This window comes from Procambarus clarkii, chromosome 35 (assembly GCF_040958095.1).
Source record: "Procambarus clarkii isolate CNS0578487 chromosome 35, FALCON_Pclarkii_2.0, whole genome shotgun sequence".
Classification (NCBI taxonomy): domain Eukaryota; kingdom Metazoa; phylum Arthropoda; class Malacostraca; order Decapoda; family Cambaridae; genus Procambarus; species Procambarus clarkii.
The window spans coordinates 28609339-28622533 of record NC_091184.1 but is presented as its reverse complement, the minus strand read 5'-3'; the positions used below and the strand labels follow the sequence as shown (position 1 = coordinate 28622533).

At 47.4% G+C, this 13195-nt stretch overlaps 1 protein-coding gene across 2 annotated transcripts in view; it reads right to left on the bottom strand.

Moving 5' to 3' along the window:
* Window positions 1–13195, bottom strand: part of LOC123768461 (alpha-1,6-mannosyl-glycoprotein 4-beta-N-acetylglucosaminyltransferase) — a 63940-nt gene that overhangs the window by 17596 nt on the left and 33149 nt on the right. Inside the window, exons 2-3 of one of the 2 annotated variants that reach the window (XM_069336221.1) lie at window positions 5321–5437; window positions 967–1198 (exon numbers count right to left, since the gene is read on the bottom strand). In XM_069336221.1, the coding sequence (XP_069192322.1) occupies window positions 967–1198; window positions 5321–5423 (335 nt within the window). In that variant the 5' untranslated portion in view covers window positions 5424–5437. Of the gene's footprint in view, window positions 1–966; window positions 1202–5320; window positions 5438–13195 lie in introns of both variants that reach the window. The other variant, XM_069336220.1, reaches the window with a different exon arrangement.

Genomic DNA, 13195 nt, shown 5'->3' with positions numbered 1-13195 from the left:
CCTGTGCCAGGTAAGTCCACCATAGCCCGTGCTACTTGCCCCGCTCCTGTGCCAGGTAAGTCCACCATAGCCCGTGCTACTTGCCCCGCTCCTGTGCCAGGTAAGTCCACCATAGCCCGTGCTACTTGGAACTTTTTGTTCCGAGTAGCTGAATCTTAAACAGCAACAACAGACTCCATAACCATTCCACGTCCACTCCTTGACACATACAGATCTGCCCTAGAACCCTTCCAGACTGACTCTCCAGCGTTTCTAGCCTCAAAACCAAAACAAAATCACGTCAACTTTCCAGTTCATGTTTTTCTCATCCCACTCCCACTTCTCTCTTCTCTTCCTTTACATCACCGTTATCTCAAGATTTGATTCTCAATCTCCAGGGTACAGATCCATAGATGTTAGTTGCTGCATTCCTCGCGAATTGTGGGGTTCAGCCCATTATGTGCCTCTGTAACACTTTCCCCTATGTTGACCAGACCACACACTACAAGGTGAAGGGACGACGACGTTTCGGTCCGTCCTGGACCATTCTCAAGTCAACGGACTTTCCACTACCGCCCACAGGATAGGTATGGGGTGCATAATAAATGAACTAAACTAACCTCGCCTTCACGCATGACTGTCACTCTTGGTACCATCTTAAAATTATTCCTCAGAAAACTGTAAAGATTTCTTTAATAGCTAGAGAAGTAAATAAACTATTTATCGGTTCCTCTTGGATTTCTCATTTTCTATCATCCTCTAACTCGATCTTTCTCAATGGACGTTCTCCGTGTCCTTTCTCAGGGGTTACCCATTCCTTCCCACCTGATGCTTCTCCATCTCCTATCCTCCCCCCAGATATCCCACATTCCTCCCCAGCTGGTTGATACCTGGTTGATGGGGTTCTGGGAGTTCTTCTACTCCCCAAGCCCAGCCCGAGGCCAGGCTCGACTAGCTGAGGACTCCTATCCTCCGGCCAGTACTCACCCTTCCTCGCCCTCAGCGTCGTTGCCCAGGAGGACAGTGTCGTTAGGGATGGGGATAGGGAAGGGCACGTCCAGCAGCCCGCTCCCCACCACCTGCTGGTAGTCCCTCCGGTGGGGGACGCTGCCACTGCTGCTGCTGCTGCTGCTACTGCTGCCGCTGCTGCTGCTGCTGTTGTTGCTGCTACTGCTGCTGCTACTGCTTCCCCATGCCTCGAAGTCATGACCACACAGTCCTACTGAATGGGCGAGTGCGATAATATTTATTTTATAACAGAGAGATAGAGAGAGAGAGAGAGAAGGAATGGAAGGAAGGAAGGAAGGAAGGAAGGAAGGAAGGAAGGAAGGAAGGAAGGAAGGAAGGAAGGAAGGAAGGAAGGAAGGAAGGAAGGAAGGAAGGAAGGAAGGAATTATCAGTAGAAAGCACTAAGCCATTACGACTAACTATAAGCACTTGGAAGGGGGTCAGCATAAGTATTTGAGATGGGACGGGGAGTATGAATGATATCAGGGGAAGAGAGAGAGAGAGAGAGAGAGAGAGAGAGAGAGAGAGAGAGAGAGAGAGAGAGAGAGAGAGAGAGAGAGAGAGAGAGAGAGAGAGAGAGAGAGAGAGAGAGAGAGAGTAATAATGACCAGTAATGATACACAATATAGAGCATATAGTGAGGTCTAGCAAAGAGGCGCTCAATATCAGCTGACTCCTCATTACCGACCAAAACAAAATAACGTTGATGTTTGTGGAATATTCCAGGGGCCAGATTCACGAAAGCACTTACGAACCTGTACATCTTTTCTCAATTTTTGGCGGCTTTGTTTACAATTATTAAACAGTTAATGAGCTCCGAAGCACCAGGAGGCTGTTTATAACAATAACAACAGTTAAATGGGACGTTTTCATGCTTGTAAACTGTTTAATAAATGTAACCAAAGCCGTCAAAGATGGAGGAAAGATGTACACGTTCGTAAGTGCTTGCGTAAGTCCTTTCGTGAATTTAGCCCCAGATGCCATTAGTCACCAGACAGCGTAAGTACCATTTATCGATGGGTATTACCTACCAGTATTGTTTATTAGTACTACCCACTAGTATTTACCCATCAGTGTTACCTTACAATGCTGCTCAATCTGCGTTATCTGACAGTATTAGGTTAGCTATCAGTGTTATTCATCCGGATTACTCATCAACGTTACCTTTCCCCAGAACATATGGGTAGTTATCTTGAGGTTATCTTGAAATGATTTCGGGGCTTTAGTGTCCCCGCGGCCCGGTCCTCGACCAGGTCTCCACCCCCAGGAAGCAGCCCGTGGCAGCTGACTAATAACACCCAGGTAAATATTTTACTGCTAGGTAACAGGGGCATAGGATGAAAGAAACTCTGCCCATTGTTTCTCGCCGGCGCCCGGGATCGAACCTGGGACCACAAATCCAGCGTGTTATCCGCTCGGCCGACTGGTTCCATACATAGACCCTAACATATAACAGTTATATATAGATATAATGTATATGTGAAACAGCCTACATTATGTTACCCAACTCGTCAAGTACATAATGAAATACCAAGAACGTAACATATCTACGAGAAAATACATAGTCTGTACAAATCCACAAGGGCCGTGATGAGGATTCGAACCTGCGTCCGGGAGCATCCCAGACACTGCTCATCCTACATGCTCCCGGACGCAGGTTCGAATCCTCGTCACGGCCCTTCTGGATTTCTTCATTTGATGCATCACGTTAGTGTGATTTCTGTGTGTGACATAGACTGTATTTTCCAACATAGTGGGATCGAACCCCGGCCTGCAACGCTAGGTACTTACACCTTCCACCCCACTGGTGCTATATCAACTTCATCGGTGCATATATGCCAAGGCAGGACGAGAGGCTTGCACAGCTCAGTGTCATGGCAGGACGAGAGGCTTGCACAGCTCAGTGTCATGGCAGGACGAGAGGCTTGCACAGCTCAGTGTCATGGCAGGACGAGAGGCTTGCACAGCTCAGTGTCATGGCAGGACGAGAGGCTTGCACAGCTCAGCGTCATGGCAGGACGAGAGGCTTGCACAGCTCAGTGTCATGGCAGGACGAGAGGCTTGCACAGCTCAGTGTCATGGCAGGACGAGAGGCTTGCACAGCTCAGTGTCATGGCAGGACGAGAGGCTTGCACAGCTCAGTGTCATGGCAGGACGAGAGGCTTGCACAGCTCAGTGTCATGGCAGGACGAGAGGCTTGCACAGCTCAGTGTCATGGCAGGACGAGAGGCTTGCACAGCTCAGTGTCATGGCAGGACGAGAGGCTTGCACAGCTCAGTGTCATGGCAGGACGAGAGGCTTGCACAGCTCAGTGTCATGGCAGGACGAGAGGCTTGCACAGCTCAGTGTCATGGCAGGACGAGAGGCTTGCACAGCTCAGTGTCATGGCAGGACGAGAGGCTTGCACAGCTCAGTGTCATGGCAGGACGAGAGGCTTGCACAGCTCAGTGTCATGGCAGGACGAGAGGCTTGCACAGCTCAGTGTCATGGCAGGACGAGAGGCTTGCACAGCTCAGTGTCATGGCAGGACGAGAGGCTTGCACAGCTCAGTGTCATTATATGGAATTACTGTAATAAGTGAGAGCTTATGACAGTACGGGAATATTGCATCTTAATGAGGAAGTATTTACGGCCGAGAATGATGTTCCAAGTCAACATTGGTCACACTTCATCGTACTCACCTAGTTGTGCTTGCGGGGGTTGAGCTCTGGCACTTTGGTCCCGCCTCTCAACCGTCACCATCGTGTGGGTGTGGCAACGGCGCCTCAACAACGGTCCTGGGGCCAGATTCACGAACCAGTTACGCAAGCACTTACGAACGTGTACATCTTTCCTCAATCTTTGACGGCTTTGTTTACATTTGTTTAACAGTTTACAAGCATGAAAACTTCCCAATCAACTGTTGTTATTGTTATAAGCAATCTCCTGGTGCTTCGAAGTTCTTTAACTGTTTAATAATTCTAAACAAAGCCGCCAAAGATTGAGAAAAGATGTACAGGCTCGTAAGTGCTTGCGTAACTGCTTCGTGAATCTGACTCCTGAACCGCTCTGCATTTTTAAAGGGTATCTATTATAAATTATATAATCCTAAGTGCCCTTGTCGCTTTGTTGAAAACTGCTCCTATATAGACCATACATTTTTTCCCTATTGACTCCGGTAGTGTTGGGACAACGACCATATGTTAACTATTGCTATGTTGTGGTGTGTGTGTGGTACAGGGCGACCAGACCGGTATCTGGCGTGTGTGATAGAGGAATCAAAGCTACAGTGTATGGCTATGTGTGGAGTGTGGAAAGAGACTTACCTCTGTGGCTGCAGGAGTAAATCCTTACCATCTGGTCGACGACCGGGCCGCGGGGACGCTAAGCCCCGAAACCACCTCAAGGCAAGGTCCTCTCAGAGTTCCCAACGTCACTAAATTGACCCATACCTAACCTAACTGAGGACCCACGAACAGAAAACGGGACACCAAGTCAATTTTGCGAGCAGCTATAGTTTTTAGTGACGTCAGTTATTTACCGTAGGGGGATATATACGTCAAAATACGACGTACTATTCGAGAGGCCGGGTTGAATACAGACTCACCTCTGTGGCTGTGTAGTGGAGTCACTCACCTCTGTGGCTGTGTAGTGGAGTCACTCACCTCTGTGGCTGTGTGTGGTGGAGTCAGACTCACCTCTGTGGCTGTGTGGTGGAGTCACTCACCTCTGTGGCTGTGTAGTGGAGTCACTCACCTCTGTGGCTGTGTGGTGGAGTCAGACTCACCTCTGTGGCTGTGTGGTGGAGTCACTCACCTCTGTGGCTGTGTGGTGGAGTCACTCTCCTCTGTGGCTGTGTGGTGGAGTCACTCACCTCTGTGGCTGTGTAGTGGAGTCACTCACCTCTGTGGCTGTGTGTGGTGGAGTCACTCACCTCTGTGGCTGTGTGTGGTGGAGTCACTCACCTCTGTGGCTGTGTGTGGTGGAGTCACTCACCTCTGTGGCTGTGTGGTGGAGTCACTCTCCTCTGTGGCTGTGTGGTGGAGTCACTCACCTCTGTGGCTGTGTAGTGGAGTCACTCACCTCTGTGGCTGTGTGGTGGAGTCAGACTCACCTCTGTGGCTGTGTGGTGGAGTCACTCACCTCTGTGGCTGTGTGTGGTGGAGTCACTCACCTCTGTGGCTGTGTGGTGGAGTCACTCACCTCTGTGGCTGTGTGGTGGAGTCACTCACCTCTGTGGCTGTGTGTGGTGGAGTCACTCACCTCTGTGGCTGTGTGGTGGAGTCACTCACCTCTGTGGCTGTGTGTGGTGGAGTCACTCACCTCTGTGGCTGTGTGGTGGAGTCAGACTCACCTCTGTGGCTGTGTGTGGTGGAGGAGTACAGCCAGAAGACGTTACAGGTGACCAGGAGAGCGGACACTAGGACGAGGACAATGGGCGCCGGTGTTGTGCTCATCCTCACAAACAAATCTGTCAAAGAAAACGCGAGTCACAAACAAATTTGTCAAAGAAAACGCGGGTCACAAACAAATCTGTCAAAGAAAACGCGGGTCACAAACAAATTTGTCAAAGAAAACGCGGGTAACAAACAAATCTGTCAAAGAAAACGCGGGTCACAAACAAATCTGCCAAAGAAAACGCGAGTCACAAACAAATCTGCCAAAGAAAACGCGGGTCACAAACAAATCTGTCAAAGAAAATGCGGGTCACAAACAAATCTGCCAAAGAAAACGCGAGTCACACACGTCTTACTACAACCACTAACTATGATAATTTGATCTATCATTATTTTCCTTAAGATATACAAGATGACAGCAATAAAAAGACACCTGAAAATGCATGAAATTAAAATATATTAGTACGTGTAAATGGACAGATAAAATTAAAGCGTATAAACCAAAATTATTTAATATATAACAAAAAAGTTCTCGAATAGATCAAGATATAAAGAAAACGTGTCAAACTCGGCTGTATTCCATGACAAACTATAGTAAAGAAATTTAATTAAATTTCATTAAAACGACAAATTTCAAAACCTCTGAAAAGATTGGCGTCTCAAGATTGTGAACCATAGATTCGGAAACAAATTCTGACGACTAGGAAGCTCAACAAAGTAATGGTAATGATTAAGAGACCAAGAGAGACAATGATTAATGGATCTAATAGCGGTGCTGATTAGGACCTAGAAGGTTATAGTAATGGTTAAGGGCACAGGAAAGTAATGGTAATGTCTAGCGGGAACAAGAATATAATGGTGATGTATAGAGGGCCCAAGAAGGTAATGGTGATGGCATAGGAAGCACAGGAATTTAATGGTGATGGATAGTGGACCCACAAAGTAATGGTGATGACTAGGAGGCACAAGATAGTGGCAAAGAGAATGGACAACAGAAAGAAAGACAGTAGAAAGGAGAGGGAAAAAGAGAGTGGGTGGGAAGATAGGAAGGAAGAAAGAAGAGAGATGGAGAAACGGAAAAAATGAGGATGGAAGTGGAGAGAGGAATCAAAAGCAAGATGGAGAGAATAATTTGTAGTAAGTGAACAATAGGGGTGGAGAAAGAAGGAATGGAGAGAGAGAGAGAGAGAGAGAGAGAGAGAGAGAGAGAGAGAGAGAGAGAGAGAGAGAGAGAGAGAGAGAGAGAGAGAGAGAGAGAGAGAGAGAGAGAGAGAGACAGACAGACAGACAGACAGACAGACAGACAGACAGACAGACAGACAGACAGACAGACAGACAGAAAAAGACGACGAAGGAGAGGCGTTAGAACCATAACATGTTTACTCACACGGCTGGCAGGGGTGCAGGCAGGACTAATAAAAGCAAGATCGAACATTAGATAGAAAGCCAAAGAGAGGGAGAGAAAATGGGTCTGAAAAGAGGTGGTAGAGGCAGAGACGAGCGTGTAAACAGCTGTGTGTGTGTGTGTGTGGGCGGTTACAACACGTTTGCGTCAGGGGCTGGCAGGCGTGCAGGAAGAATCAACACTGCCCAAACGGCCCCACCTCCCTTATCAAACACACCAGCATACACCAATAACCTGCCTTCACATTTATTAGGAATTTAATCATAAATCACGCGATAATAATTTCATTTAATGTAAGTTCGTTATCACGATAATAATATGCGTTGTAATAATACGCTTATAGATGGAATAAAACTTACGCTGTCTAATACGGTATTACTTTAAATTGCTACACTGTAATAGTTCCTAGTGAATAAAAATAAAAATCTACTTTACTTCTAAATAATGATAAATATTTTGTAATAACTTAAACAATTATAAAACATTTTAAAATAAATTTCGAGAGATAAATTTAATCTTCTTGTCCTTTTGATAACATTAATTAATAATATTATGTATGAACAAACATATGAAACTTGCTAAGATTACAGGGCATTCTGACTGTAAATATTGTATAATATAAAGTTTTAAGAATATATTTATTGAGAAAATAAATCTATAAATCTATATCTATAAATTCTATATCTATATAGAATTTATAGATATAGAAATATATATATAAATATAGAACGCTAACTATAAGTTTCCAATGTTCGGAACCACTACTAATATTATTAGATATCACTAACAACTCTATGACCCAACTACGATTCGAACCTGCATATAATATATATGAGTTGAATATCTGAGACACATCATCTTTCTAATGGCATCGACGGGGACAGAAAGCCGGCCGTTTGTCGTAACAATTACATAAAAACATCTTTTTATCAGTACTGAAAACGGAAATAACACAGAAAATGAGTCAAGAGAGTATTAGCGGTAACTGAGGCAATTAATAAAGTCCCGCTCAATGAATACACGGACACGAAATTAGGCCGAAAAAAATTGCATACATTATGAAAAGCGGTTGGGCAGGCGGCCAGCCGCTGGGGTCAGGAGGGAGAGTCAACTCGACCTCGACAACAATGCATCAAAGGATTTTCAGAACATTTCAAATTTGTTGCCTTTTCGTATTGCTTTTCTTTGTACAATTAATACTCCCTACATGTTGAAAACAAAAGTATATATATATATATAAGAAATGCAGTTGAGCTAAAAATTCAAATGCTCTAGAGTCATAGACTCTAGAGCATTTGAATTATATAGACCGTGCTACATGGAACCTTTAGTTCCGAGTAGCTGAATCTAAAACAAACCACAGGAGAGCCACAGCAAGGTCGCAACTATCGCATGACTGGAGGTACGCGCAGGGCGGCTCAGGTTCCACCAGAGTCAGTTGGATCAGCACACCATACCACCGTACCACAGGCACCATCCGGGAGAGTCCACCAATGGCAGTACCGGTCGGCCGAGCGGACAGCACGCTGGACTTGTGATCCTGTGGTCCTGGGTTCGATCCCAGGCGCCGGCGAGAAACAATGGGCAGAGTTTCTTTCACCCTATGCCTCTGTTACCTAGCAGTAAATAGGTACCTAGGAGTTAGTCAGCTGTCACGGGCTGCTTCCTGGGGGTGGAGGCCTGGTCGAGGACCGGGCCGCGGGGGCACTAAAAGCCCCGAAATCATCTCAAGATAACCTCAAGAAGATAACCGGTGCCATGGAGGGTCCGACGTACCCCAGATTAAGCCGTATGCGGCAGGGCTCTGTGGGTGTGCCTTGACGGGCAACTGTGATCATCCCCGGATGATTTTGAGGGCTGGTCGACGACCGGGCCGCGGGGACGCTAAGCCCCGGAAGCACCTCAAGGCATCCCAGGTCCATCATTCCAGCCAAGTCATTTCCAAGGAAGAAAGGTAGTTTTTCCGTAAATTGAATTCGAGTGATTTGGTCCACTTATCCTGGCGCTTGTCGACAAGTTGTTTTTGTTTGGGTTAGGTTTACTGGTCTATCTTGAGATGATTTCGGGGCTTTTTAGTGTCCCCGCGGCCCGGTCCTCGACCAGGCCTCCACCCCCAGGAAGCAGCCCGTGACAGCTGACTAACACCCAGGTACCTATTTTACTCCTAGGTAACAGGAGCATTGGTTGAAAGAAACTCTGCCCATTGTTTCTCGCCGGCGCCTGGAATCGAACCCAGGGCCACAGGATCACAAGTCCAGCGTGCTGTCCGCTCGGCCGACCGGCTCCCTGATGCATGTTTTCTCTCTTCTTCTTTGGTTTTGTGTTTCCTTAGGTAAGAGTTCTGTGTTGTAGAGATGTAGAGGAGCCGGACTCCCCCGGCGTTACTGTGGCGCTCCCATGGCAACTTTGTCCAAGTTTGTGAAAGTTATCCGGACACGACCATACTGGTGTATCCGGACACAGCCATACTGGCGTATCCAGACACAGCCATACTGGCGTATCCAGACACAGCCATACTGGCGTATCCGGACACGGCCATACTGGCGTATCTGGACACGGCCATACTGGCGTATCCGGACACGACCATACTTGTCTACCCCACACGGCTTCCTTCTTTTCTGATATAGAAAGTTGTCTTCCTCTCACTCTCTCTACCGTGTTAATGGGTGTCTCTCACTACTGTTTCTCTCCTTATAACTTGCAGCTGTGTGGGTTAAAGTCCATTTGCAATTGTTCAGACTGTTTATAGTTCATTTGGAAACGTTTCAGAGACCTTTGATTCTTGTCATAAGTATTGTGTCAGCAGTAAACAATGATATGTCCTGTTTGGTCGCTGGCGTGTCCTCGGCTCACGAGCAATGGTCCCGGGTGCAATTCCCGGGAGGGACAGAAACGGTTAAGACACGTTTCCTTTCATCTGATTGCTCTGTTCACCTGTTAGTAAAATAGGTACTTGCATGTTAGGCAGCTGTTGTGGGTAGCATTGTGAGGAAGATCAGGGGGTTGACCTAGAGGGAGGAACTTAATAAATCTAACAACAACAGGCTTCCTGTCACCGAGAACCGGAATAACCACGCTGTGATTCATACGACAGGCTGCGAACAGCCGCATCAAACAGCCTGGTTGACCAATCAAGCAAAAAGGCCTGGTCGACGACCGGGCCGCGAGGACGCTAAGCCCCGGAACAACTCCAAGGTAACAAGGTAACACCATAAACGCTTAATAAGTTAGTTAAGCAGGATTAATCTTCGCTGAAACCACGATAATGTTTGGTGCCAAAATTCGACGGTTCTGTTGGAGGTCTCAGTTTCCCAATTGCCGGGTACAGCACTCCTGGGCCCAGATTCACGAAGCAGTTACGCAAGTACTTACGAACGTGTACATCTTTCCTCAATCTTTGACGGCTTTGGTTACATTTATTAAACAGTTTACAAGCATGAAAACTTGCCAATCAACTGCTGTTATTGTTATAAACAGCCTCCTGGTGCTTCGGAGCTCATTAACTGTTTAATAATTGTAAACAAAGCCGCCAAAGATTGAGAAAAGATGTACAGGTTCGTAAGTGCTTGCGTAACTGCTTCGTGAATCCGGGTCCTGGTACTTGTATCCTGGTCTCCCCCCCCCCTTTCTAGGTCAAATATACTGACCTCTCCCCAGAGGGGGGGGGGGGGGGTTGGAATCAAGGTGCATCAGGTGAAAGGAAATGTTGCCCAATACCATGTCGTCCTCCCGCGGGAACTGACCACTACCACCATCACCACTGCCACTACCACCATCACCACTGCCACTACCACCATCACCACTGCCACTACCACCATCACCACTGCCACTACCACCATCACCACTGCCACTACCACCATCACCACTGCCACTACCACCATCACCACTGCCACTACCACCATCACCACTGCCACTACCACCACCATTACCCCCCCCCCCCTCCCCTCAGGCTCTTATTAGTTCAGATTTAAGTAACTGAGTCAAATTTATCAGTGTTTCTTGACACTCCAACACCTGAGTCACCCCAACACCTGAGTCACCCCAACACCTGAGTCACCCCAACCAATACTTACCTAACACATGTCTTCAGTAGACACAGTCTGCGGGCTAATCTGATATTAGGATTCTGCTAATCTGTTGATAATGGATACCATACCACACCACATATAAGGGATTAGATCCTTCTATACGCTTCTACTTTGTCTCGACTTCCAGTTACCAGTTTCTTTCATCTATTGCCACTGCTTACAGCTTCTTTCATCTATTGTCTTTGTTTACATTCTTCTGCAATTAAAAGAGATTCCTCTTAATTTTCCTTCTGATTATTATAAGAATTGATCATATTGTATCCTATAGTTGTACCCTATGGTTGTACCCTGTGGTTGTACCCTATGGTTGTACCCTATGGTTGTACCCTATGGTTGTACCCTATGGTTGTACCCTATGGTTGTACCCTATAGTTGTACCCTATGGTTGTACCCTGTGGTTGTACCCTATGGTTGTACCCTGTGGTTGTACCCTATGGTTGTACCCTGTGGTTGTACCCTATGGTTGTACCCTATGGTTGTACCCTATGGTTGTACCCTGTGGTTGTACCCTATGGTTGTACCCTGTGGTTGTACCCTATGGTTGTACCCTGTGGTTGTACCCTATGGTTGTACCCTATGGTTGTACCCTATGGTTGTACCCTGTGGTTGTACCCTATGGTTGTACCCTGTGGTTGTACCCTATGGTTGTACCCTGTGGTTGTACCCTATGGTTGTACCCTGTGGTTGTACCCTATGGTTGTACCCTGTGGTTGTACCCTATGGTTGTACCCTGTGGTTGTACCCTATGGTTGTACCCTGTGGTTGTACCCTGTGGTTGTACCCTATGGTTGTACCCTGTGGTTGTACCCTATGGTTGTACCCTGTGGTTGTACCCTGTGGTTGTACCCTATGGTTGTACCCTGTGGTTGTACCCTGTGGTTGTACCCTATGGTTGTACCCTGTGGTTGTACCCTGTGGTTGTACCCTATGGTTGTACCCTGTGGTTGTACCCTATGGTTGTACCCTATGGTTGTACCCTGTGGTTGTACCCTGTGGTTGTACCCTATGGTTGTACCCTGTGGTTGTACCCTGTGGTTGTACCCTGTGGTTGTACCCTATGGTTGTACCCTGTGGTTGTACCCTGTGGTTGTACCCTATGGTTGTACCCTGTGGTTGTACCCTGTGGTTGTACCCTATGGTTGTACCCTGTGGTTGTACCCTATGGTTGTACCCTATGGTTGTACCCTGTGGTTGTACCCTGTGGTTGTACCCTATGGTTGTACCCTGTGGTTGTACCCTGTGGTTGTACCCTGTGGTTGTACCCTATGGTTGTACCCTGTGGTTGTACCCTGTGGTTGTACCCTGTGGTTGTACCCTGTGGTTGTACCCTGTGGTTGTACCCTGTGGTTGTACCCTGTGGTTGTACCCTATGGTTGTACCCTGTGGTTGTACCCTATGGTTGTACCCTGTGGTTGTACCCTGTGGTTGTACCCTGTGGTTGTACCCTATGGTTGTACCCTGTGGTTGTACCCTATGGTTGTACCCTATGGTTGTACCCTATGGTTGTACCCTGTGGTTGTACCCTGTGGTTGTACCCTATGGTTGTACCCTATGGTTGTACCCTGTGGTTGTACCCTATGGTTGTACCCTGTGGTTGTACCCTGTGGTTGTACCCTATGGTTGTACCCTATGGTTGTACCCTGTGGTTGTACCCTATGGTTGTACCCTATGGTTGTACCCTGTGGTTGTACCCTGTGGTTGTACCCTGTGGTTGTACCCTATGGTTGTACCCTGTGGTTGTACCCTATGGTTGTACCCTATGGTTGTACCCTATGGTTGTACCCTGTGGTTGTACCCTATGGTTGTACCCTGTGGTTGTACCCTGTGGTTGTACCCTGTGGTTGTACCCTGTGGTTGTACCCTGTGGTTGTACCCTGTGGTTGTACCCTGTGGTTGTACCCTGTGGTTGTACCCTGTGGTTGTACCCTGTGGTTGTACCCTATGGTTGTACCCTGTGGTTGTACCCTGTGGTTGTACCCTGTGGTTGTACCCTGTGGTTGTACCCTATGGTTGTACCCTATGGTTGTACCCTGTGGTTGTACCCTATGGTTGTACCCTGTGGTTGTACCCTATGGTTGTACCCTGTGGTTGTACCCTATGGTTGTACCCTGTGGTTGTACCCTGTGGTTGTACCCTGTGGTTGTACCCTGTGGTTGTACCCTGTGGTTGTACCCTGTGGTTGTACCCTGTGGTTGTACCCTATGGTTGTACCCTGTGGTTGTACCCTGTGGTTGTACCCTGTGGTTGTACCCTGTGGTTGTACCCTATGGTTGTACCCTGTGGTTGTACCCTATGGTTGTACCCTGTGGTTGTACCCTATAGTTGTACCCTGTGGTTGT